Source organism: Pelodiscus sinensis, chromosome 2 (genome assembly GCF_049634645.1).
Source record: "Pelodiscus sinensis isolate JC-2024 chromosome 2, ASM4963464v1, whole genome shotgun sequence".
In the NCBI taxonomy this organism is placed as follows: Eukaryota; Metazoa; Chordata; order Testudines; family Trionychidae; genus Pelodiscus; species Pelodiscus sinensis.
The window spans coordinates 224,473,828-224,501,787 of NC_134712.1; the positions used below are offsets into that span (position 1 = coordinate 224,473,828).

The window sequence follows — 27,960 nt, forward strand, 5'->3', positions numbered from 1 at the left end:
CAGATTGCTAGGACACATGTGTACCTCCATGTGCCTCCTGCCCCATCTCAGACATTCCTTCTATTCACCACAGGTCCTCATCTTTAAGTAGTCTACTCTCCCTTCTAGCCAGGTAACAGCCCCAGCTACTGCTCCTTTCAAACACTGTGGTGGGGTACAGTTTCAATTGTCACCATAAGCATCTCCTTTTCACAAACAATTGGCTGGTAAAGGTCCTAACTTGCCACTCAGCCATAAGGACATGCAACAGTATCAAGTTCGTTCTCACTGGCTACGTCTAGACTGTCAAGTTTTTCTACAAAAGTGGCCGCTTTTGCGCAAAAACTTGCCAGCTGTCTACACTGGCCCCTTGATTTTGAACAAAAGCATTGACGTTCTACCGTCCGAAATCAGTGCTTCTTGCACAAATGCTTTGACGTTCCCGTTCAGGTAAAAGCCCTTTTCCCGAAATGTTTTTGCGCAAAAGGGCCAGTGTAGACAGCTAAAAACTGTTTTGCACAAAAAAGCCCCGATGGTGAAAATGGCGCTCGGGGCTTTCTTGCGCAAAACCGCGTCTAGATTGGCACGGATGCTTTTTCGCAAAAAGTGCTTTTGCAGAAAAGCATCCCTGCCAATCTAGACACTCTTTTCCGCAAATGCTTTTAACAGAAATACTTTTCCGTTAAAAGCATTTGCAGAAAATTATGCCAGTCTAGACGTAGCCACTAGGCTTCGTCAGCAAACAGGACACGGTGAAGTGCCTTCCAATTCAGTGAAGTACTCATCTGGAAGCCCTATTCAACATCCTCAGGTTAGTAATCTGCCACTTTATAGGGCAGCATAGAAAAGACTATCAACCTAACTAGTTAGTTCTGGGAGACAGAGAACCCAGCAGCAAACAAGTGCTGCATCTTCTGGAGGCGCAATGTCCTCGTTTGTAGAGCGAGCATTCAGGAACACCTTCTAAAAGCCCTGCGCTCTCAGTTAAACCCTCTCAAAGATGAGCTTTGGGCATTCTATTGCAAAGCATGGCTTTTCAAGAGCCTCAGAATACTATGCTGTCACTGATGCCAGATTCTAAGACTGGGCAGCAACTCACCTGAAGGCATAGAGGACATGACCCAGACAGGAAAGGAAAGGTTACACCAACCTTTGCAAGCTCAAAAAGTCTCAGGGGGTAGCCATGCTAGTCTAACTTTGAAAACAAGTAGTCCTGTGGCACCTTTCATCAGCAAAACCTATTTCTGATTATCACAGACTAACACAGGGACGAGGGATAGCTCAGTGGTTTGCGCATCAGCCTGCTAAATCCGGGGTTGTGAGTTCAATCCTTGCAGAAGCCGATTTGGGGCAAAAATTTGTCAGGGAAGGTACCTGGTCCTGCTGTGAAGGCAGGGGACTGGACTTGATGACCTTTCATGGTCCCTTCCAGTTCTCAGAGATAGACTATCTCCCAAAAAAAAAAAACCTAAACAAAAGGTCTGATTTTGACTCAAAAGTGGCCTTTCTAGAAGCCAGACACACTGAAGGAGCTATTAGTTGTTGCCTCATGGTTCCCCTTTTAGCAATGACATAACCTAGCCCCCCGTTTCCAACTTTATCTCAAGTTCCATAGGAATCTGGACTGCTTCTTCTGTTGACCTCAAACAGGCAAAGGATTTGGCAGTCCCTGTACAAAGTTAAGGTCCTAAAGTTCTACAGAGGCCAGAAATTTGCCTTACATTTTTACTCCAATAGAGAGCAGTCCTCCTCTTCTGTTTGATCACTGCTATACCAATTCAATGCTCTATTTAGGAAATATGAATTGTGGAGGGTCTCCTATGTTCCACAGGCATTAAACACACTTTGTTTGTTAGCAGAGAAAAAGAATCGGCTTCGGTTGTGAAAAGATGTATAAAGGCCACCTGCACTCCATACTTTTATGATGTGAATATCAAAGTCACATAGGACCCATGGTGTTGAAGTCCCTTGCAGAAATGCACTTTAAAAGGAAAATTTTGGTCCTAACTGTAGAGTAAAATTAAACTACCATCAATTACTGACATTCAGAAACTAGCAAAGACTGATTTTTCCTTTTATTTCAGATGGAGATGCTAGTTACACACCAGCGTAACAGTACATCTGGAAAAGGTGCTAGTTAAAAGTCATTACACACACACACACACACAACAAGAAACCATTTTTATTTCAATTGCTACTGGGCACAGACATATACATACTTTTCTCAACAGAAATAAATTTGTATAGTAATTTCTTCACAAGGAACAATAAGATAGATATAGACTGAAGTCTATAACTATTACAGCAAATTTTGAACAAAATGAAAAAAAAAACCTTATGTAACCAGGCCTGCCTAGACATTGTGCTTTGTTAGTACAGAGAACATGCTCATGAAAACAGGGCTTTTTTATCCAGCAGTGGACAATGTAAGGAACAAACATGCCAGGCATTAAGAAAGAGGGGAACCAAGTATAACATGTAAGTAGAAATGTTTGTAAATAGAATTTTTTCTGATGTTTCACAATCCACCAGCTGGTCTTTAAAATGAATTATGAAAGAGAACGGATATGGCTGGTGATATGGAAAGCAACAAATCTAAGCGTTAAAATATTGAGCATTCTGTGATTCTGAAGGATTACTGATATTTTCCTCAGCACCATAGAAACTACACATTGAAGGAAGACCACCTACCCAAATAAACTTATTTTTGGTGTCTGATGTAGGGAAAGATTGTAAATGGAGTTTAAAAGCAAAATGAAGAAATTTAAGCATCAAACATTCGTTACATGCTATACTTTTGGCACTGTCCCACAGACACAAAAGGTTTGCAAAACGTCAGAGTCTTTTAACCTATGAATAATTCACACATTTTTAATAGTAGCCTCTTTAAACTCTGCAACCCAAAACCTTGCAATTGTCTCTTTCGACACTGCCTGACATTCATTTCAGCCAATAAGTGCAGATTTTCTAATATTGGGTGCAGTTGCTGATTGTAGGTAATCATTTTAGAACTATCAGAATGAAATTCAGGCCATGAAAGGAGTCACCAAAACAATTTTATTTCCAGTGTTTAAGTAGATGCACACAAGCATGATACAAGGTTGGATTCATTAAGTCTTCATGCAGAATTATATTCTTCTCAATAAAAGAAACCAGTTCCATCCAGGATCCACTATCTACAGGCCTATGTTACAACATTTATATCAAATCTGGTATCTGAAGAAAAGATACACATGTAATATGTACATTTAAGTTACTTATTTTACAGAAAGATTAAAAATTCAAGTCACATAAAACTCAAAAACTGTATTAAAATTGGAATATAAAACTCAGAGATCCAACTGGAATGCCTAAGGAATGGAAGCTCTGTATCCACCTGTGTTAAAATCTGTAAAATGTAATGAATTATGTTACCAATAAAATGCATGAATTTGTTTATAGTATGTTTCTCTAATTTAACACTTAGCAATATGGCACCCTAACAAACCAAATGAATTTATGATGAGGCACTTGTTAGTGACTAACCCAAAAGAACAATTTTTCTGCATACTAATGCCAGGCCAACTTTCAGTTATAAAACCATGTATCCACTACATAGCATGGTGCATCAGATGCTTTGTTCAACATTTTATGCAGCCATATATACTTTTTCCTAAAATAGATATATACTTTAACTTTCTTTAAATGTTCCTCTGGCTGTAGTAATGCACTGTGAAGACTTTCCACAGTGCACATGGATGAAACCAGCCCAAATGAAGGCTGCATAAAAACAACAGTACAGGAAAATATATACAGAGTTATTGGGAAGTGTAACAGTAAGCTACTGAACTGCTGTAGTGGATGTTTCCCCATTTCAGAGATACTGGTAAAATCGAGATCTAACCACCTGGGTTCCAGAGAGTTTATGAGGATGGGCATCAACTGCTGCACTAAAGTTGCTTTTGTTCATGCTCAGATAACTTTCACCATTTATCTGGTCAGGGGGCTGGAGTGGTCCTGACAGAGGTGGTGTTCTATTGATTAAAGTCAAGGTGCTAGGAGAACTGCCTTCATCTGCCTGCATCTCTGCAGATAAAGGCAAATCTGCCTTTGATACATCTGTTAAGCTAGTGTTCTCAAGTTTGGGCTCTCCAGTTTCACCCGTATTAAGGTCAGTTGTGCTAGTGCGTAAACGTTCCCGTGCAAGCCACTCTGAAATTGAGAGATCCTGGGCTGGACATTTTGGCTTCAACCGATTCACAGCTGAAAGCTCATATTCTCTCTCTCTACTTTGACCCTGCTCATGAGCTTTCCAAGCATTCAAAACACTTATTTCAGCAAAATCCCTCTGCCCTCCGAGTGTGTGCCTTCGCCTGATATTTTTTCTCTTTGAGGTCTCTGCACAGCTAGATTTTTGATTTCCTATCCCAAACATATCATCTGCAGACGCTTTGAGACGCAGTTTTAACCTGTCTGTTATTTTAAGTTTCCAGGTAGGTTCCTGTTTTTCTGTTTCACTTCTACTTGATGTAGTTAAACTGCTTGTTGATCTTCCTTTTTTCATTATATCAAACATTTTGGTCATTGCAGGCAAGTCCTTCTCACTCTTGGCATCTCCTGATCCCTCGCTATCTGTTTTGTGCCGGGCAGATTTCCTTCTAGATAGCGTATCACATTCAATAAGTTTGTGAGAGCTAAACAGTCTGCGGCTGTCTAACTTTGGTGTTGAACTTCCCTCAGTACAGCTTACTTCACTTTCTTCGGAGTTCCTCCGATTTGTTTTTGGCACTTCTTGTATTTTCCCCCTGAATATCCTTTCAGCAACAGAACTTGTAGCAAAGACAGGGAAATCACTTTCACTGTCTGTTTCCATAGGACGACCTTCACTGATCAATTCACTTCTTTCATCATCAGCCTCATCCCCCTTGCTTTCTGTCACTGACTGCACTTCAGGGCTCAGCATATTAGAATCTAAACCAGTTATGTACGTAGTAGATGAAGTGGTTGAGTAATCCGAGGTGATAGAACTGACATCAGCAGCTAAAAATTCAATGCATTTAATTTCAGGGCTGGCTAATTTTTTGCTTGAAAATCTGTGCAGGGAAGCCTGGGAAGAAGTGCTAAGTATAGTTCCAGAGTCAGACACTATCTCTTCAACCTGGGATGAGGCGTGTGAAATAGGCATTTTAGGGCTGTCTTTGTGTATCATTAACCGGTGGCTGAGATTCGGTGATTTGGTATATTTTTGGTGGGAAGGTGGTGAAGGTTCCTCTGAGGGCATGCTCTCTTTCCTGAATGATTTCTTTTCATTCTTTACAACATCCATGTCTTTTTTAGTGCTGTTCTCTTTTTCTTTCAGAACAAACATCCTTTGTTTTCTTCCTGCTGCCTCTTTCTCTCTCTCACATTCCTCTTTTGCTGTGTCCTCTTTTGTAACATCACCATGAGATTGTTCAGCAAGCTCCTTCTTAAAAAACACATTATCCAGCTCATCTTCTGAGCTGCTTGGTTGCGGTTTCTCTTTTGGTTTTTTTCGCTTGCGACTGGCTGCTGCAAAGATGGAGGACACGAGCAAATCCCTGCTATACTGATCCTTTCCAGATCCCCAAGAACCCTGTTTGAAACAAAAATCAAGGTACAAGGTTAGCAGTTAGACCATGTACCAGTGTGTCATTGTTTTGAGAGTTTATGAGTAGCCTGGTCTCTAAAGCCACAGTGCTCACTCCTGTTTCTTCAGGAAACATTTCTGTGTTGTGTGTGTGCAGCTTGCACTGCCACACACAGCACACTGCAGCTTTTTCTCCCCTTTGCAGCAGAGACCCTCTTATTTGTCACAGTCCAATTGCAATTAACAACTGGATGCCTGATTATGTACTGCAGGAGACTCCAGAGAGCTCTTCTCTCCAACATCACAATCTAGTGTGCTTTGTTTTACAGAAAACATCCTGCAAGGTTCTGACTCCAGTCCTTCCTGCCTCCTCTCGCTTTACACACTTTCTGTGGGTGATCTCCTACATCGATGCCCATCTTTCTGACACTGCCTCCTGGATGTATCCTTCAATTTAAGCTCAACACAGGAAAGATCATTTTTGGCCATGAAGCATTCTCTGCACCCCACATTCTGTCACTTATAGTATGCCCACAAATCTCTCTCTTATTCAGCTGGGGGAGAGTCGTGTATGTCTCTTCCTTTTCCTTTTCACCATGTTAGGTAAGTCCTGCTCAAATTCTGCTGCCGCTTCCAAAGCACTCAAGAGATCAAGCTTTTCTTTTCTTCCCTCTAGCTAAAATTTTCCTCTTATGCCCTCATCTCCTGTTTACATTAGTGTAATCTCTTCTCAGGCCTCCCTAACCAATTATTCCCCTCTATGCCATACAGTACACTGTAAGCTAATTTTCCTTGCCTGTCTATAGTGCCCTTATAGGAGTCCTTTCACTGAACCTTCACTGCTCTTCTGCATCAAGTTCAAGCTTCTCACGCTTGCTTTCAAGGTCTTCTATAGCTCTGTCTCTCGTATTTCTTTTTGCATCACCCTTCCACAGGACTATACCAATCCCACTGAGCTCAGCTCCCCCATCCGTTTGCTTCTGCCATAAAATTCCCTTGGCTTTCTCCAAGGACATTCCCAGTGCATAGAACTCACTCTCTCTCTGATCATGTCCTCAAACCCACTACCCTCTTCACATTCAACTCCATCCCCAGGGCCCACTTCCAACATGACTTCCACAAAAAATGAATGAACTGCTTACAGCAAAGGCAGGTGGTAAAGTCCTTGGGGACAGTCTTTTTTATTTGATTGGTTTTAATCATCACTACAATTACAGATGCACTCCCAAAGGTTTTCCTTAAATTGTTTACACCCTTTTTTGTTTCATTTCTCTGTTATGTATAAAAGCAGTCTGAAATTTTTCTATTTTCCTGTCATCTTTGTCCACACTAGACAGTTGTACTACTTTAATAATACTGGTGTGGTTAAAGCGGTACAACCTCTTCATTTAGATGCAGTTCTATCAATATAAAAGTATTTTATACTGGAATAGCAGTTTCTGTACAGGAAAGGAAATAACTATACAAATAAAAGTCACTTATTTCCAGTCATATTAGTACAAACTGGTATGCACACTATGGCTTTTACTGGTGTAACTATTTTGCCTTTAAAAAAAAATCATACCCCTAATCCAAAGTTATACTGATAAAACCTTCAAACGTAAGTTAGGTTTTAGGACTTGACATCGTGGTTCTTCCCCTCCCTCCCCCCCATCTTCTTTGGTTTTAACAAAAGGTGGAGGATTCAGAGAATTTTTATTGTCAATAAATTAACGGAAGGGGTGAGGTTTCTGATTATTTAACAAACTCTTCCTTTGTTCCAAATACTAACTGGTCAATTTCAATAACAAAAACCAAACTGACTCATGATCCCCTTCCCTTAGAGCTACACATCTCACTCTCCTAAAGCTTTGATTGTGTCTAGACTGGAAGACTGATGAGGATTTAGGATACCCCCACCGTTTAAAACAAAACTGGAAACTGCTTAGCTTGTCCACTTGCAGTTGTGCTAAATTACCATCCAGCAATTACAAATGCTGGGGAAATAAATATAAGAAGTCTTAAAAGAAGTGGAAACATCACTTGCTACATAGCATTATCTAGTAAGATACGAGGCATGTAAGCAACTAGTTGAGTAGTCGACTACCCAATAATCCTAGTGCCTGATTCCTACTACATTTAAACTGCAGCACTGCCACAGGGCCCCTTATTGACTAATTGTGTACTTGATAGTCAATTTCCCACTTCTTAACATCCTTAGTAGATACTTCGAACTCATGGTGGTGATGGCTGTAAGTGCTTCACAATAACTTGAAGATTTTCTTCTCAACACCAATTCGAGGTAGGGAAAAATTATTCCCATACAGGGATGAGGAGCTGACTAAAAGTTAGACCAAATGACACGCCTAAAACCATGTCATTCTCAACCTTTTTGTCTTTGATGCCTCCCTATCATGTTATAAAAGCACTATGACCCAGCTGTGCCACAACTGTTTTTCTGCACGTAAAAACAGGGCCAGAGTTAAAGAGTGGTAAGCAGGGCAATTGTCCTGGGCCTATCCCACAGAGGACACTGCAGAGCTAAGTAGCTCAGCTTCAGCCCTGGGGAATGTGGTTTGGGGCCTCAGTCCTGTTTGTCAGAAGCTGGGAATGGGCAAAAGGGGAGGGATCACTTGGTGATTACCTGATCCGTTCATAGGCTCTGGGGCACTTGGCTTTGGCCACTATTGGAAGAAAGGATACTGGGCTAGATGGACCTTTCGGGCTTTGGCTTTCTGCCCTGGGTTCTAGGGAGTCTATTGCCATCTGGAGGATTCCCTGAAGCTGCAGACCCTTGCTAAGAACCACTGATATAGGGTATGCCTACACTGCAATTAGACACGCATGGCTGGTCCCTGCCAGCTGAGGGGCTGTTAATGGCAGAATGCACGGTTGGAACTCTTCCCATCTTTAGGATCCAAATGCCTGGGCTCCAGCCTGAGTGCCTACCGTGCAATTAAACAGCCTGATCCAGATGGCAGGGACTAGCTGCAGTTTTTTAACCTCACTGTCGACATATCCATAAAATGTCTATGCCTGAGTCTGGAATTGGATCTAAGCTCCCATGTCCTGGTCCTGTATCATACCCACAGGGATATCTGTCCTACCCAAAATGTACTTTCTAATAGGTTTTTGCAGACAAATCTTTCCCTATACTAGCTGGCTTCTTATGGAGCTAGGGTCCAAGACCTTCAGCAGAGGCTTCACTTGTAGTCTACACATACATTACAGATGACTAAAATAGACACACATGCAAATGTTGTTATGCTAGTCTGAGTCTCAACAGCAAGCAAGCAATGAAGAGGCACATTCTATAGAACCTAAACAAGATGTATAAATACACAGTAGTTTAAGTACATAGACCCCAGTTGTAACAAATGCTGCTTTGGAGTTTGCAAGCTTCCCATCTTGAGAGTCAATCTTTACAAACAAGTGCCTCTTGCCACTTTCATGCTTTATTCTTTATAATTTCACAAATTATTTACCTTAGATTTTGCTGAGTCACTAGTAGCCGAGTCTGTAGTTTAAAAAAAAATAAAAAAATCAGATATAACATGATCAGTTCACTGCTACATTTTTTTTTTTTTTTTTGGTTACAGACAATGCTGGACTTATGGGGAGCAGGGGGAGGAACAAGCACAGACCAAAATGTGAAAGCAAATAAAAACCAGAACAGAGTGGATAGTCAGAGCTCACAAAGATGCAAGCTGCACCACAGAAAGCCACCGCCATGAAAGGATGCTGTGAATTGTAGGCAGAACCAGCTCAATGACAGGAATGGCAAAGGAGCCCTGTTCTTCTAAATAAAAAACAGAAATACTAATGTTTATTCCATGTTTTAAAGTATACAGCCCTGCAAAACTGCAGCTGAGAGACCTTTTCAGGATTGCCCTGGGTACTCTCCTGTGACTGATGCAACACACAATGCAAAACTCAACAACTTAGTATTGTTGGCTGGCCTAGCTGCAAATTGAGGTTCTCACAGTTGCTTTCATTTTATCAAACTGCTAAGATATTTTAACATTGTGCTTTGTTTTAAATCCCAATTTTACATCTGTATTTTCCTTTGAGTAACTTATTGGTTAAATTTTACTTTTACCTAGCTAGATTCGAACAGCTACTAGTTTTGTATTTCTCTGTAACAAGCATTATTATGAAATGAAAAATGAACACCATAATTTTACTGTCTAGCAAAAACGGAGGATATACAATTATAAAGGGGGTAGGAAGGGGCTAGCACAATGACTCAAAATGTTTTCTTTGACTTTTTTCCAACTTTGGAGGATCTTTTCCCCCATAATTAAAGAGCTGAGCCCAATGCCACACCCCTTTTTGACACATGGCTAATGCTTTATGACTAGAAAAACCAGTGGACCATACCATGCTATTCCTCCTCATGGTCTGCTTCAGAAATAACAAGAAACAGCAGAAAGACTTTTACAAAGTAGCATTGATCTGTTTAAAATACTCTTAAAAGAAAATTTACAACACAGATCAATTTTTTTTGTTGCATTTACAAGAATCGGGGGTTTCTGCAGACAAGGCAGCTACAATGTGGGCAACAGTCCTCCTTCTTCCTACAGTTCCAGCTGTCCATCAGTGACATCACAGAATCCACTAGTGACATCACCGTGTGATAGACTCCTCCCACTTCACCTGTTTCAATGTCAGTATAGAGTGACTGATTCAGTAAAGTGCTGAACAACCCTTGAAAAACTAAAACAAAAGCTAGAGACAAAGGGATAACTTTTGTGCAAAATAACAATCTGAATTAGTACAACAGTACAGTGGGAGTAAAAGTCACCAAGATTGCGCCTGCATCACTAGTTCTTAACCACACAACAGGAGAGTAATTGATAAACAGAAGGAAATCAGCTTTAATATAAAAATATTGCAATATACTTAAGAAAATGTCATCTGTTGACAAGCAAGGTAACTCAAGTTTTAAGGGCATTCGTAGCTTTGGGACAAATCTCTGTTTAGAACAGCGTAGAAGGTAAAACTTTTTACTATCACAGCAACATGATTATTACACGTAGAACTGTATATAAATAACAGTGCACTTGCACTTGTTGGCCCTCATTCTTTCAATAAGTTACACTTCTATTGATCAGCAAAGGCCAATCTGTATCATACAACTCTGTGTAAACTCTCACACCACCAGAGGTTGGTCCAATAGAAGATACTGCTTCACCCATTGTGCCCCTGTAATATCCTGGAACCAATATGGCGCCAATCTCACTGCATACAAACAACACTATAGACACTTAAAAATAGTTATGATTGTTTATAAGAAAAAACATATTAGTAAAAGAAAATAGAGAATTACAGTGAATGAATACAGTAGGTTATTCTAGCCTACGGACTAACACTGTCCACGCAAGCGTTACCTGATACGTCTCCAGGAGATACTCCCGTCCTTCCAATGTTGGTGAGTAAATGATCTATGTTTGGCACTGGCTGAGATTCTACAGTGTTTTCCTCCTGAACTGTTGTCTACAGTTAATAAACAAACATCTCTTCATCATCGTTTCACAGTTAGTTCATTATGATTCAACAGCATTTAGAAAACTGCACTATTTCACCTCAGGACAGTTTCCTCATGAGCTCTATTTTTTTTCATATTGCTTTATCATTTTTAACAGAAACACATGGAACTTATTAGTTCTTTCATTATTGCAGAGATTGGAGGGCTAGAAAGGTGTTTCTGAAGAGCGAAGTATACAAAAGCAATAAGAAATATATATATATTCTAAGGGTATGTGGACTGTGTGTTCTAAACTAAAATGAATTAGAACACAAATATTTAAGGAACAATACTTACAAGGGGCTCCTCGGCACCATCTTCTGTGAAAAACCAGTCATGCTACGATTTAAAATAAAAAAAGTAAACACCCCACAGGAATTGAGACAATCAAATGTGGACATCACTAAAAAGGACAGTAATGAGTGCAAGGGACAGACTCAGAGCCAAACTGGTGCAAAACATGAAAGCAGGTCAGTCTAATGTTTTTTTTTTTTTAAATAATGAAATGAATTCACTTACTTTTTGGATAAGTGTTTCTACAATTTTGTACTGGTCTGGCATGTGAGTAACCATGTGTGTCATGTTGTCTTCAGATGTCCTCACAAGAGTTGGACCAAACACTATAGCCAGATTTCTTGGTTCCATCTAACAAACAATGGGAGTAGATCTGCATTACACATTTATAATAGGGATATATAATAATATCCATTACAATAAAGTGCCTCTCAGGCACTAAACAGGTTTGCTTCCTAATAGTCTAACTTAGTCTTTATTTGTGCAAAGTACAATAATCATTTTATAGTTACTGTCATTTTCAAAACCAGTAACACTAATGACATTCACAAGGTTTTTCAGCTGTGCTCTTACCACCACTGCAGGAAGTCTGATACATAGTTTTTTTTACGTTAAACTTTTATAAATCTATTTTTCAGATAAAAAGATGATGCCTTTATACAAAACCTAATCCAGGTCATTACAGTGTAATATCACTCCTTTATTGCAGTTCAGAACTCAATCTGTTGCTTATAACCAGGGAAAAGCTTTACAACTGCAGGGAAGGGCTACATTAAAAAAGACTCTCTCCCATCTTCCATCTGCGCTATTGAATTTACATTAAAAACTAGATTATGTAAATAGTAACTCTGTAAAAAACCAATGCCTTCCAATGCCTTTCCTTAAGTATTGGGAAATTTCCAAACTGTGTTCTGTCTCCGTGTTTTATTCAACAAAGGAAGAATTTCAGCTACTAATTAAACACTTCTCTTAAATGCTATGGAAATCTCTACTGTCTGTACCCACCCTGGCTATGATGTACACAACCCATTCCACTCCCCTACACCTCTGGAGAAGGTACCCAACATTTTGGACCTATGAGAGTTGATCATATTTTAGTGCTCAGATGTATCAGCTAAGCTCCTCAATGCACTAACCAATCTTTCTATGTATCATCTGCTTTTTAAACAGCACCTTACAACAGAAGCCATAAGCAACCAGAAGCACAGCACTTCTACTATGGTTTATTATATATTGTAGCCTACAGTTAATCCTTCTTCTGCTCATGACATGGAATAAATTAATCATAAATAGGAGGTAAAGTGATCAAGTCAGGATGTCCTAAATCCTAATACTGGCTTTGCCTCAGTATGCTGTCTTGGGTAAGCCAGATCACTACTTTATAAAACAGGGATACTGCCACACTGCTTACCTAATGTTACGAGGATTCATTACCTGACATTTTTACAGCACTTTTACTATATAAAATGCTATTATAAAGGACTAATTACCATCTAACACCCTCCTGAACACTCTAGGCATTGTACAAACATTTATATTATAAATGGATTGTACTATCATCATCATTTCTTACAGATGTGCTTTTATTCACCCATAACATTTGATTATTATTTGTAATAAAATCACACATTCAAATAGAGGGTAAAATTTTCAAAAGCACTTCAGTGATTTAGAAGATTAAGTCCAATTTTAAAAAGTGATTTAGGTGCTTGGGAACCAAAGATTAAATAAAAGTTAACTAGACTTAGGCATTTAAATTAAAATCACATTTGAATACAGAATTTAGAAGATTTTTTTAAAGTTTTACCAAGAGTTTTATCTTGAAGAATCCCAAAGCACTATACAAAGTACTGGCCCAATCACAACAACTGCAGAACACTAAAAGCAAATAGAGCATAACATACTATACAGCAGTGGGAGACTGAATAATGTTTGTAAAGAAATCATGGCAGACACCTATTTTCATGAGATCTTTATCAGCTACCAGACAGTTGCAGACATCTCAGGTCTGCATAGAAAATGTGCATAATTCTAACTGAAATTGGTTTTGAAGTTCCCAGTTCAACGAGTTGAAATCTCTCATGTTAACACATATCCGAAATCTCTCTCTAACACATATCCAAAGTTAAAGTATTAAACAGGGGTTTGTACCCAGTTTCAAATTAATAAAAATAAAGTTTAGTTAAACCAGTACACATTTTGTAGGTAGACAAGTCTCATCCAAAAGATCCACACAGCAAAGAGTCTTATGTTAATTTGTAAAAAGGTAGGTAAAGTTAAGTGCTGGGTATAACTTCTGAAATAATCCTACACAATGAAATATGTTTCAATATGTAAAATGTGGACAACATATCTTATAGATTTGATTTGATACCTTGTTCTTTTCTGAATTCTCTGCTACAGTCTTCAGATGTGCAGAAAGAAACTTGAGCGTTTCATAATGATGTTCAGGTAAATCATGAATCTGAAACAAAAAATCTTAGTATGGAGTTTTAAATATTTTAGTGCTGAATTTGTGCTGCATTTAAAATGTATTTTGGGTCAGCATACCAGCCTCTTAAGCGTCTTCAGCCGCTCAATGGGATCTTCTTTTCTATTGGCATCTATGAAATCTGCATATTTATCTGACAAAGAAAAGAAAAGTTAATCTGTTTTTACTTTTACATAATATATCAAGCAGCTATTTTGGAAAAGCAGCTCTCAAAGAATGTGTGTCAAATTCAAATGTTAAATTCTAATACATTGATTGGAAATATCACTGAATTCAAATTATAAAATTTAATCTAATATTAATTTAAACAGATTTTTAAAAACATGCTATTTAAATCAAGCCTATAAAAACAACATATGCTCCATCTGCAGTTAAAGGCAGCAAATTCTATCTCCATAGCTGTGCTATCAAAAGTGGAATAGTGCTTATACACCTATTCAGACATACTAGGTTACATTTCAGAAACATGAGATCCACCAGGGAAGAAAGAAGGAAAATGTGTTAGTTTGGCAAAGGGTTAAAATGAATAGGACACTAATTGTATATTATCCTATTACAGGCAGTCCCCGGGTTACGTACAAGATAGGGACTGTAGGTTTGTTCTTAAGTTGAATCTGTATGTAAGTCGGAACTGGCATCAGCCGCTGCTGAAACTGATCAGTTTCAACAGCGGCTGAATCTGGACGCCAGTTCTGACTTACATACGGATTCAACTTAAGAAACCCAGGCGTCCCCAAGTCAGCTGCTGCTGAAACTGATCAGCGGCTGATTCCAGGAAGCCCGGGGCAGAGCAACTCTACCTCAGGCTTCCTGTAGTCAGCCCCTGGTCAGTTTCAGCAGCGGCTGACTTGGGGACGCTCCTCGGTGCTACTGGAGCAACCCAGCAGCACCCCAGCTGCTCTGCCCCAGGCGTCCTGATTCAGCCACTGCTGAAACTGACCAGCAGCGGTTGAATCAGGATGCCTGGGGCAGAGCAGCTGGGGTGCTGCCGGGTTGGTACAGTAGCGCCGAGGAGCGGCACTGCGGGACCAACCCGGCAGCGCCCCAGCTGCTCTACCCCAGGCGTAGGTAAGAAAAGCCTGGTCTGCTGGGGGAGGGGGGGGCGGGGGAGAGGAGGGGCACTAGCTGCACCCCCCCCCCCCAGCAGACCAGGGAGACGCGGGTGGCAGGACCACCCGCGTCCTCCACGGCTTTGCTCCGTCTCCCTGGTCTGCTGACCAGGGAGACGGGGAGCAAAGCCTTGGAGCACTCCCTGGTCTGCAGGGAGACGGGGAGCAAAGCCGCAGAGCACGCCCACAGCGGGACAGCCTGGGACAACCCCAGCAGACCAGGGAGACGTGGAGCAGCTTTTCTCCCCCCCGGGAGGATGGGGGCGGCGGGACTGCAGCGCATCTGGGAAAAGCCCCGTTCGTAACTGCGGATCCGACATAAGTCGGATCCACGTACCTCGGGGACTGCCTGTACATGCAATGCAAAGACATTAACAATGTATGTTCCCGTTTTGGACCCTTTTACAGTGATTCCTGAGCAGTTAGAAAAAAATTACTTCTCAGCTAACTCTTGTAAGCCATTTTAATAATCATAATCCATAACTCATTTAACAAAAAATGTGGAAGTTTATTACTTCATTAGGTTTTTACTTGATATTGTGTCTCAATCATTTGAATGCCCTAATGAGGATTAATATTTGACAAAAAATTCCTAAAACAGGCTCAGAACAGACAACTCACCATTAGTAAAAAGTGGTTCTGGGAGTTTTCTGAAGAAGGATTTCAGTAAACTGCTAATCACATTCAAGTCTCGCCATTTCTATGTATTCAAAAGAAAGAGAGACTCTATATTTCTATCATCACTATAAAAAAAACTTTCTAGAAGAGATTAATTTAAATGGAAATACAGTGAATTCCCACGTACATCATCCTGAACATCAATGTCAGTCATTCCTTTATTGAGTTCCTCTTGCATACTTGAGATAGCAGCATTGTTTCCAGGGACTCTGTATATACCTGTGTATTCAAGGCCTCGTTCTTCCACCAGTTTACAGCATATATCAACTATCAGTGGAATATACTGAGAGAGAGAGGAAAGGCAGGGGAAAATGATTGGTTTTGTTTCAAAAAGTCTCTTTCACAAGTAAGAACATGCAAGCATTTTCAAAGCAGCATGAAAAGAAAAATTGTACTTTCATACTTTATTGGTGAGAGCTGGGGGACAGTCATCAAGCCTAACGCCAAAGGTTCCTATAGCAGATGGCTTTTTCTCAAACGTCTTCCTCATGATATTTGGAATGCCTTTTCGCCATGTTCCCTTGTCTTTTGGTGGGCTTGTCTCATCTTTTAATTTAAAGCAAATGGGGAGAAAATGGAACTGTTAAAATCATACAATCGAAGCCTATTCTGATTAAAGGCAACAAAAATCACAAGCACAAAACTGTTGTGTCTTTGAAACCATAGACATTTAACAAATGTTTTATTTCTTATTCTCTCTTCTTCTTCCCTCAGCTGTCCCATTGTTTCCTTACTGAAAAGAGCTTGCCATTCAGCTTGTGCATTACCAACCACTAGGAATGGTGATTTCAGATTCTGAAACTGTTATTTTTTGCGGCATACCCCATCTGAGGAAAAAGGCAGTAGTAGAGGGCAGTATCCCACTTCACAGGATTCATCACCATGTATTTTAGGACACTTCAAAACTTTAGAGCAATGTATAAGATCTCATTTGATTCTCTGACAGGTCTTCAAGCTTTGTTAGAAATGTAATCTCTGTCTTCATTAAAAGGACATATGGTCAATTTTTATACCCCCCACCTGTCAAACAAAAAAGGCCAACTACTTAGTTTTTCATTATTTGTTTCATTTTCATCACTTTTTTCCCCAAACTCCTTGTACTTTCTCAAATGCAGCCAGACATCTGGCCTCCACTAAAAGGGGTGAGCGGATTTTGCCAACCCCTTTAGGTTATATGAAAACACCCATTTCTGACTCTTTGGATGACTTTAAAAAACAGTTTCCAACTTTTCGTAACTATATTCTTTGACATGTATTACTCATGTCCATTTGCTTTACTGATATCTGTAGTGTTGGCTATGGTGTCCCGTTGAGAGCCACGCTCATGTGTCAGTATATCAGGTGCCAACAGCCCTTGCCCTCTTAGGCTACATCTATGCTGTGGAGCTATTTTGGGATCTCTCTGGTATCCCAAAATAGCGATGCTGCGCAGGGCTGGCCTTACCATGAGGTGAACTTAGGCGGCCACCTCAGGGGGCCCCACTAGGACCCAGAGAGTAGAAAATTGTGTCTGCTGCTGGTGCATACATATTCTCTCTGCTCTAGATGCAGAGAGATGGAGGAGTGCTGTGCTGTAGAAAGGAGGGCACAAGAGACATAGGCAGGCAGGCGAAAAGGTGGCATGGGGGTGTCATTTGAGCTGCCCACCTCAGGTGCCAAAATGTTGTGGGCCGGCCCTGATGCTGCATCTTAAGAGAAAGCCCATTACATTGAAATATAACAGGTTCACTATTCCAATGTCCCTGAAAACTTCATTGCACGAGGGTTAAGGGACATTTTGGAATAGCACTTTATTTTGAAATTTGGTGCTAAATTTTCAAATAAGCTATTTCAAAATTACCTCAAAATAAGCGACACAATTTGCATAGCACAAATTGCGTAGCTAATTTTGAGGTAAGGGTGTTGTATAAACACACCCTTAGTTCCCCTTCTTGCTGGAAACTCCAACAGAGGAACAGGAGGGCAAATAATGGAATGAACATGAGCAACACATTGTGAGCAGTAGTTATGAAAAGGTAAGTAACAGGCTTTTTCTTCTTTATGTGATTGCTCATATCAATTCCATTCTAAGTGGCTCATAAGTACACTGAGAGTTGGGTTAGAGTTGACAGCCACGCGGCTTGCAGCACTGCTTTGCCAAAGCCAGAATCCTCTCGAGCTTGCGAGGTAAGTGCACAATAAGACATGAACATGTAGACAGATGACCAGGTAGCAGCCCTACAGATCTCCTGGATTGGAACCAGCACCAGGAAGGCCATTGATGATGCCTGTGCTCTAGTTGAGTGTACAATCACAACTGCCATCAAAGGCACGTTTGCCAGCTCCTAATTCTAGCAGATGCAAGCAGTGATCCAGGACAAAATCCTCTGAGCAAACTCGGAGACCCTTCATTCCATTTGCCACAGCAATGAACAACTCTGCATCAGCTTATGGAATGGCTTTGTTCTATCCATGTAAAAGGCCAGCACCCTCTTGACATCCAGGGCATGCAATCAGCATGGAGAGGATGTCCTCTGATGTCTGAGGTTTTGGAAGGAAGACAGGTATGTCCTGGCCAGTATAAAACTAAAACTACTGTGGGCAGAAACTCTAAGTACAGTGGCATCTGAATCTTATCCTTGTAGAATACCATATAGGGTGGTTCTGCAGTAAGCACCTTGATCTCAGACACCCTTGTGGGCTGAAGTTATGGTAACCAGTAATGAAACCTTCCAGGAAAGAGCAGGAAGCCAGGGGCTCAAACGGAGGCTCCATAAACTTTGACAATATGACATTCAGGTCCCTGGAAAGGGTGGTATCAGAGACTTGCATACAGATATGCTCTAGGCTTTCAAAAACTGGGCAGTCTTTTCATGAGCAAAGACTAACCTTGCCTTGGAAATAGTGACTATGTGGACCCTGAGTGATGACAGGGATAAACTTGGGAGTGTGAGGTTCAGAAGACAATCCAGGATATCTATGAGAGGCCTGCTTGGCCCAGATAGGCCGTTTTGAGGTCCAGCATGTGAACTGCTTCCACTTGGCCAGGTAAGTGGCTCTGGTGCCCAAAAAGACCTGCTGAAACTAAAAGGTCTAGCAGTCTTCCAAACCAGTGCTGTCGAGGTCACTTGGGGGCTATTAGGATAACCTTCTGTCCTGTTTGAGCTTCACAAGGACTCTGAATCAATGGCATTGAGGGGAAGATGTATATTCAAGCACCCAACCACAGGATGAGAAATTTGACAGGGAGCTCCTGTTCATCCCCCGATTGACCAGAACACATGGCAATTGCTGTACTGCCTGGATGTAAACATGTCCATCAGTGGAGTCCCCCACCTCTGGAAATTTGTACTGACTGCCTCTAGATGCAGTGACTACTCATGACAAGACAGAAAGGTCTTGCTGGAGTGATCTGCTAATACATTCCCGGTCCCAGCTATTATATGAATATCATGCAGCACACAAAAGTCCCAAAGGCAGAGAGCTTCTTGGCAAATGGCCAATGACTTGGCTCTGCCTTGCCTGTTAAAGTAATACATCATGGTTGTATTGCTCATCAGGGCTGGCACTGCCTTGTCCTTCAGATGGGGCAAGAAAGCCGAACTGGCCAGGAAACCACATTGTAACTAGGTGTTTTGTTTGGACTGGTAGCATGCATCCACCAATTACCTCTATATTAGTGCTGCACAGAACAAAATTCATACTGTAGATGGATGAAAAAATATCAGCGGGAATATTGGTCCTGGGTTGAAAGTTTTTACAGATATAACACTTGTCTTTCACAGATGACTTCCCCAAGCACTTCAGGCAGCTGCTATGGGAAATCACCAACAGGCATAACTGTTGCAGTCTAAGATGGGCTTAAACCTGGGAGAGCAGGACATGCCCCAGCTGTGGTGAAGTCTCCAATGGGACTCAGACTTCTAACTGCTTAACACTAGCTATTATAAACAAACTATTTGCATGACCTTAAGGGTTGAAATCAGGATAGACAAAACCACTAGCCTGTGCTATGCATGGGCAAGAAGAAGAAGATGACAGGGCACAGACTGAGGGGAGAGGAGGTGTGATATAGAGCTGTGTGGCTCTCTAAGAGGCAACACAGCCAACTCTCTGAATACCACAAAGGAAAAAATCTCTACCCATGCACATGGGTACATGCACACCTAGAATGGAATTAACATGAACAAGCACTCAAAGAACAGCACCAGCTTTTGGATGCTCTCAGTCCCAAGATTTAGGGATAGAAATAGCTGAAGTAGTATCAGACATACCGTATAATTTAATTATGCTGCAAGTAAAGTTTTCAAAGGCGCTCAAGTCTCATTTTCAGAAATGATGTAGGAGCCGAAATTTCACTAAAAGTCAATGGAACTCAGGATAAGGGCTTACATTTCTTTTGAAAATGGGATTTATGTGCTTTTGAAAAGTTCATGCTTAGATAGATGTAGTCTCAATAGGTAAAACCCAGTATGATACATATATTGCTCAGGAGAACCAAATATTGTGCAAGTGAGGCTCTATTAGCACTGTATTACTCCTGATGTCATCTTGTCCTCTTCTTCAGAGATTTCTGAAGAAATGATGCTGGTTAAGATCCTGAAGGTTACTCAGCACTACCTTGCCAGCAAACTGCGACTGCAGTTTGATTACATAATACTATATGAGACAGTATAAAGGAAAACTTGTTAGGAGCACAACATACAATTTATTCTCAGTTTGGGCGCACGTTTATGCCTGAGTACTTTGGTCTGTTATCCAAATCAGTAGGCTGATTTTCAGCAGTGCTATGCACCAGCAACTCCCTTTAGAAATTTTGGCCCAAGACTTGACCTGTTGGAGCTCAATTATGGACTTAACACTTACAGTTCACTCATCTGTGAAATTCAATATGCTGGCACCTTAGAAAGAGCTCAGAGTTTAATTTCTTGCTCATGAAAAAATAATTCCTTTTCCCACCCTGAATAATGTTTTCCTTTCCGTACTTTAAATCCATAGGGCAAAAAAATCCTCTACAGTTATAAAAAAGGTTTTAGAGAAAAAATTCCATTCACTTAAGAGTAGTTAAAAAATGGTACTACCTAGTCATTTGCAGGTCAGCCAGGGGAGGGAAAGACTAGTGGTAGATGAGAAGATTAATCTTCTCTGGAGCAAGGAAAGCTTGGTAGAGCTTGGCTGTAAGAAACAACACTGGTATATTCTAATTGCTGCTGTCAATTGCTGCTAATTGAACACAATTGCAGGAAAAGAATGAACACTTACTTCAGTGGAGACTGGAATAAAGAACTTCAAAGGCCTGAAGAACCCACCCCCTAGTGACATAAGTTACATCCATTTGAAACTGATGCAGCATGGTAGTGAGAAAGGCCCGAAGACTGGCAGTGATTATAAATACAGCTCAAAAAAACTAGTTAATGCTCGTTTTCATCTGTATATCATGTTCTGAAGAACTGGGCTAAAACAACTTTTATGTTCTGAACATCTGGCCTTCAACAATTTAAATTTTCTATAGGTTTAACGAACAATAATGTACACAGTATAACCCACCTTTAGTGAGCAGCTTCCTTTCAGATTCTTCCTTGGGAGAGTGAGGACTTTGTGTCCTTTGTTCTGTTTTAGTGCCAAGGAGCGTCTGCCTGATACTGAGACTCTGGCGAGGTGTTTTGGGGGACGGCTCTGTTTTGCTGCTGGAAGAACTGAAACAAGATATTACTTGGTAGAAAGAAGTTAGGTTCTAAGGCTAATAAAATGGCCAGCTGTGTATATACTGCTTACCTCATCATTGTGCTGTATTCTTTAATCCTCCGGCTAATTAGATCCCTACTAGTGACACCGGTATCCTATAAAAAGCAATCGATATCTACTTTATCATCATAGTTTTGATAATACCACTGCACCTTTCGAATACACACTACCATTCCCATAATCAGATCACATACACTGGGTAATTGTAGAATTCAATTCCAGTAAAGCTAAAATGTAATGAATATTTTCATGAACTAAGAAAGGAAATAAAGGCATTGTTAAGAAAGTTTAAAGTTAAATTCTATGATAAGTACCTTTACTCCTCTTGGAATTCTGCAATTTACTATGGCTCCAAATGCAACAATTGTAGAATTCCAACAGAAGTGCAACTTCAAAGAAGTGTGAAGGATTTAAGCACATCTCCTCAAACTGACATTTCAATAGAAGATGTGCAACTATATTCCCCACACTGCTTTGAAAGTCTTAATCTATAGACTTACAATACATCCCTATTTATATAACTCTCTACCCACATATGTGGCACTAACAAATCTACAATTTATCACGTGGCTACTGGAACACTTTTAATCATCTCACTAAAATTCTGCTCAATCCACCTTCCATAGGCTAACTATTCTAAAACTGAGCAGCTTCAAACATCTACTTAAAAAGCACCAAATCTTTTTCTTCCCAGAACAAAAAAGCAAACATATTAAAAATGTTTTCTAAATTCACTGTTTAGACACAGAAGTCAACATATACTATATATTTGAGAGAGTTTGTGTATTTTTTCAACAACTCCTCCTAACCAGTAAGCGCTAGGACCATCAAATTTGGTATACTACTTCCTCTTAACTTAAGAGGGTAGGGGATTGGACTCAATGACCTCTTGAGGTCCCCTTCCACTTCTAGGATTCTATAATTCTATGATTAAGGTAAAGTTTTGGTTGTGCCAGGAAAATGGGATGTTCCCAGAATAGGATAGAATAGGATTTATAAAACAGAAGAGAGATAGAATCACCAGGAGGATGAAAAGGGCTGAGTGGGGGTGTGCCCCTCCCCATCCAGGACTGCTCCAAACCAAGCCTCCCATCCCACAAGCCATCTGCTAGAGAGGATTGGGGAGGCGGCAGCTCCGCATCCCCGCCCCTCAAGAACAGGGGGAAAGTGCACAGTTTGCTGCATTCTTCTCAATGGCTGGAGAACGCAGGTTGACAGACAAACCTGGACCTGCCCCAGCTAGGGGACAGACACCACTCCCCAAGCTGCAGCAACCATGGAGACGTTTTTCTCACCTGCCCCCAAGTTGCTATGGTGAGAAGGGTCTGGGGTAGTCCTGTCTCACAGGAGCATCCCTCATCCCCAGTCCCACTCAAGAGCAATGATTTAAATAAAGCATGTACAGAGTAGGTCCACTGCTTCGTGAGGAGGGAGAAACAGTAACAGGAAACTTGGAATTGGCAGAGATGCTTAATGACTTCTTTGTTTCAGTCTTCACCAAGAAGTCTGATGATAAAGGAATGCTGAATGTTAGTGGGAAGGGGGTAGGTTTAGAAGTTAAAATAAAAAAAGGACAAGTTAAAAATCACTTAGAAAAGTTAGATGTCTGCAAGTCACCAGGGCCTGATGAAATGCATTCTTGATTACTCAAGGAGCTGATAGAGGACATACCTGAGCCTTTAGCTATCATCTTTGAAAAATCATGGAAGACGAGAGAGATTCCAAAAGACTGGAAAAGGGCTAATATAGTGCCCATCTATAAAAAGGGAAATAAGAACAACCCAGGAAACTACAGACCAGCCAAACTTCTGTGCCAGGGCAGATAATGGAACAAGCAATTAAGGAATTCATCTGCAAACATCTGGAAGATAATAAGGTGATAGGTAACGGGCAGCATGGATTTGTAAAGAACAAATCATGTCAAATGAATCGGATAGCTTTCTTTAATAGAATAACGAGTCTTGTAGATAAGGGAGAACAGTGGATGTGGTATACCTAGACTTTAGTAAGGCATTTGATACAGTCTCACATGATCTTATCAATATACTAGGCAAATACAACTTAGATGAGGCTACTATAAGGTGGGTGCGTAACTTGCTGGATAACCATTCTGAGAGAGTAGTTTTTAATGGTTCAAAGTCCTGCTGGAAGGGCGTAACAAGTGGGGATCTGCAGGGGTCTGTTTTTGGGACCAGTTCTGTTCAGTATCTTCATCAACTATTTAGATATTGGCATAGAGAGTACTTTACTAAGTTTGCAGATGATACGAAGCTGGGAGGGGTTGCAACTGATTTGGAAGATAGGATCATAATTCAAAATGATCTGGACAAACTGAAAAAATGGTCTGAGGTAAATCGGACGAAGTTTAATAAGGACAAATGCAAAGTACTCCACTTAGGAAGGAACAATCAATCTCACACATACAAAATGGGAAGCAACCGTCTAGGAAGGAATACTGCAGAAAGGAATCTAGGGATCATAGTGAACCACAAGCTAAATATGAGTCAACAGTGTGATGCTGTTGCAAAAATAGCAAACATGATTCTGGGATGAATTAACAGGCGACTGTGAGCAAGACATTAGGGCTGTGTCTAGACTGGCCGCTTTTCCGGAAAAACTTGCCAGCTGTCTACACTGGCCGCTTGAATTTCTGCAAAAGCACTGACGATCTCATGTAAGATTGTCAGTGCTTTTGCAGAAATACTATGCTGCTTCCGTTCGGGCAAAAGCCTTTTTCCGAAAAACTTTTGCACAAAAGGGCCAGTGTAGACAGCAGAGATTTGTTTTCCGCAAAAAAGCCCCGATCGCAAAAATGGCGATCGGGGCTTTTTTGAGGAAAAACGCGTCTAGATCGGCCATGGACGCTTTTCCGCAAAAAGTGCTTTTGCAGAAAAGTGTCCTGCCAATCTAGACGCTCTTTTCCGAAAATGCTTTTAACGGAAAACTTTTCCATTAAAAGCATTTCCAGAAAATCATGCCAGTGTAGATGTAGCCTAAAAGTCATTCTTCTACTCTACTCTGTGCTGATTAGGCCACAATTGGAGTATTGTGTCCAGTTCTGGGCACCACAGTTCAAGAACGATGTGGAAAAATTGGAGAAGGTCCAGAGAAGAGAAACAAGAATGATTAAAGGTCTAGAGACCATGACCTATGAAGGAAGACTGAAAGAACTGGGCTTCTTTAGTTTGAGAGAAGAAATGGTAGCAGTTTTCAGGTATCTAAAAGGGTGTCACAAGGAAGAGGGAGAAAAATTGTTCTCCTTAGCCTCTGAGGGTAGGACAACAAGCAATGGGCTTAAACAGCAGCAAAGGAGGTTTAGGTTGGACATTAGGAAAAGCTTCCTGTCAGGATGGTTAAACACTGGAATAAGTTGCCTAGGGAGGTTGTAGAATCTCCATCTCTGGAGATATTTAAGAGCAGGTTAGATAGACATCCATTAGGGATGGTCTATGGTACTGAGTCCTGACATGAGGGCAGGGAACTGGACTCTATGACCTTTCGAGGTCCCTTTCAAGTTCTAGTGTTCTATGATTCTATAATTTTAATATTATTTTCCAAAAAACAAAAATTAAATTGAGTTAAGGACCTGAGCAACGCTGGATAAATCTTCTAGTAATATAAAAAGTGTGTGTGTGTGTGTGTGTGTGTGTGTGTGTGTGCGCGCGCGCGCGCCCCAATATGCCGTCTCCCAGTGTTTATATAGTAACAGCAGGTGAGGCCTGTTGTTGACTGGGCAAAGTCATTTTGCATAGATTACACTTACAGGGAAATTCAAGAAAAATAAATATATGAAATAGAATTTTTGATTAATGTGCTTGCAAATGGGAAGTAAAAGAACAGTTTTAAATTTCTGGATTTCAACATTATTCATTTTATTGAATAATTACCATACATAGTAAACTTTAATCAGAAACTCATAAATCTTTCATTACTCTTTCAATAGTTAATTTGAATTATTTGTGATGTGTAACAGTAATAATTTTCTTTGCACTAAAATGACAGTTGAATAGGTGACTTGATTTTAATTTTGTTAGGAAATATTTTTATGAATTCTAATCATAAGTCATGACTTTTTCCAATGAAAAACAAAAATAATTATTTAAACCTTTCACCCAGCATATTTGGGAGCAAAAAGTAGTGCATTCAGCTAATTTAAGTGGCAGGATTGTTTATGAAAAATTTGGTATATGTAGGTATTTGCGAAGTATGACTATTTTGCACAAACAAATTCACAAACTTCAAAATATAGAATAGATAATTTATGTAAATGAATAAAAAATTTACAAAACATTTTTTTTCAAACACCTGTCAACGTTTCACTAAGTTACTATTATTGGTGCAAAGTTTCTCAGTGAAAACTACTCCTATGCTAGGACTTCCCAATGGAGTCTGGTAGGTCAGAGCAGCCCAGAAATGACTGCTCCTCTCTCATTATATTGTAGAACAGGGATTTTAACAGGTATTATACAACAGTGTAACTTGAAATATATTTGTTGTTAAATTAACAGGTATTTTTAACAACAGCTTTTTAATGGGCAAAACTTATTTTACTACTTCTCAAGTTAAGAGCAAATTAACTAAACATTGGCTTATTAAAATGCCAAATGTTTATTAGCTCAACTGCATGCTGGTATACTTTAAATCAAAAGACAGATTCATAATTTATTATTCTAAGTAAACAGATATAGTTATAGGAGTATCTAATTTCAAAGAAGTTTTTCTTCTTCTCCCTTAATGGCCATTTCAATTTAGTGTCGACCAAAAAAAACCCCCAAAAATATATTTGTCCTATTATCAATAAAAATATTAAAATAAAATACAATATAAAAGAACTGTCTATAAGATTATACATCAGATATTATCTAAGTACCTTATCATTGAGGTTGCTATTGTCTTGTATAGCTTTAATCCATGCCAACATATCATCTCGGTCTTCAGCCTGAAATAGATACTCGCAGTCTGATGTTGTGAGTCGAAATACATTTTTCCTCTTGGTTTCACTGTATGAGATATCTATCAAACATGCATTGATACTGATAGGTTGTTCTTCTTCAGATGGAGTTGTCTGCTCTTTTTTATCCTTGTATAAATAAAGTGAATGACCTCGAAGAACAACATACATTTGTTTCCATGGTCGAATGCTGCCACCAACTCGCTGGAAAATATGAACCAGTCGGTGTTTGTGTGTATTATTATTATTATCTACTTAAAAGCCACATACAAAACGTTTAGAACACAAAGAATAAACTCAGCATGACACAGAACTTTCAACTTCATCATTCAAAAGTACCATTCACTAACTGCTTTGCATCCAAGGAAAGGGCCATTTCTCAACTCTCCCTGCTACCTGAACACTTTGTCAGATGCATGGAGTGGATTTCCTGAAATAGATACTCGCAATCTGGATTTCCACTGTATGCTTCTGACAAAGTGGTTTTCCCCCATGAAAGCTTATGCCCCAAAAAATCTGTCAGTCTTTAATGTGCCACAGGGCTTCTCATTCTATAATATTATGTGTGAGGAAATGTGACAGTAGCAAAAAGGTCAAAAATTTTAAGAAGTCATGCTTGCAGAATCAGCAGGCATTATAAACAAGATTTTCAAAAGTGACTGGGTGCCCCACTTGTGTCTCCTTCAAAAGGCTTGATTATAAGAAGCGCTGAGCCACCTGCCCTCGCATCTGAAAATCAGGCTTTATCTTTTAAAATCGTGACTTACACATTTACAGCCAGTCCATGAGATACATATGACTGCAAAAACGTTGCACATACACAAATTTGTCCCACTGCTAGCTTAAGAAAAATCTTTCTGGGCGTTGATTATTTGTGCTAAATAACTAGATTGGAAATGTGAAATTACTAACTGTTGCTCTGAATTTAAGCCAACAGAAATGAAGGCACTTACAGAGACAATCTATGAAAGAAAATGTGGAAATTGCCCAAGTAAGTCTACAGATTGCAGTGAACAAAGCTAAAGCTTAATGTCACTTATTAGTGCCCATTATGTAGTGTTTTACTGTATACGAAGGAAGCTTTACAAGGACCATCTCTTGGCTACAAGTTGACTTTTCTTACTTCCAATTTTGGCAGTTGTATTTTTTTATATTTATCCTTTATGTATGCTAGAAAGCACAATACCTTTCCCTTATCTGAAACAAGCTGTCGAAAATAAAGCCATCCTTCCTTGGAAGCATCACCAAAGACCTCTGAAGAGGAATCTTTTCTGGATCCAGAGTCTTCTGAAGATTTTTGGCTGTCTGGGACCTAAAGAAAAACATTAGTCTGAATATCAAGAGGTCTTCTAAATATGCTATTCTATAGAAGTCTTATATTTAGGTAACTTCTGCCTCTGCCTATGAATACAGATTGAACCCCTCTAGTCCTGCACCCTTGGGACTTGACTGGTGCCAAACCAGAGAAGTTGCTGAACCAAGGGAGGTCAATGTTTTATCCCAGAACATCCTCTGCTTACTGGGCTCTTAGAAGACATCTAGGGCTAAATTAGAGCTAAATAGCAGCATAGAGCACTAAGAACCAGGATTGGTAGATGTAAACAAACTTTATGGGACTATGAGAAACTTGGCCTCACTCAC

The 27,960-nt window shown here is 40.1% G+C and overlaps 1 protein-coding gene across 3 annotated transcripts in view; it reads right to left on the minus strand.

Moving 5' to 3' along the window:
• Positions 1 to 3,017: 3,017 nt before the first annotated feature.
• ARHGAP21 (Rho GTPase activating protein 21) overlaps positions 3,018 to 27,960 on the minus strand; it is a 195,043-nt gene continuing 170,100 nt past the window's right edge. For all 3 annotated transcript variants that reach the window (XM_075922534.1, XM_014569653.3, XM_014569652.3), the window contains 14 exons: positions 27,506 to 27,631; positions 26,239 to 26,523; positions 21,399 to 21,463; positions 21,171 to 21,319; positions 16,048 to 16,190; positions 15,772 to 15,927; positions 15,588 to 15,666; positions 13,917 to 13,990; positions 13,741 to 13,830; positions 11,592 to 11,717; positions 11,370 to 11,411; positions 10,936 to 11,041; positions 9,031 to 9,062; positions 3,018 to 5,572 (listed from right to left, as the gene is read on the minus strand). In XM_075922534.1, the coding sequence (XP_075778649.1) occupies positions 3,833 to 5,572; positions 9,031 to 9,062; positions 10,936 to 11,041; positions 11,370 to 11,411; positions 11,592 to 11,717; positions 13,741 to 13,830; positions 13,917 to 13,990; positions 15,588 to 15,666; positions 15,772 to 15,927; positions 16,048 to 16,190; positions 21,171 to 21,319; positions 21,399 to 21,463; positions 26,239 to 26,523; positions 27,506 to 27,631 (3,213 nt within the window). In that variant the 3' untranslated portion in view covers positions 3,018 to 3,832. The remainder of the gene's footprint in view (positions 5,573 to 9,030; positions 9,063 to 10,935; positions 11,042 to 11,369; positions 11,412 to 11,591; positions 11,718 to 13,740; positions 13,831 to 13,916; positions 13,991 to 15,587; positions 15,667 to 15,771; positions 15,928 to 16,047; positions 16,191 to 21,170; positions 21,320 to 21,398; positions 21,464 to 26,238; positions 26,524 to 27,505; positions 27,632 to 27,960) is intronic.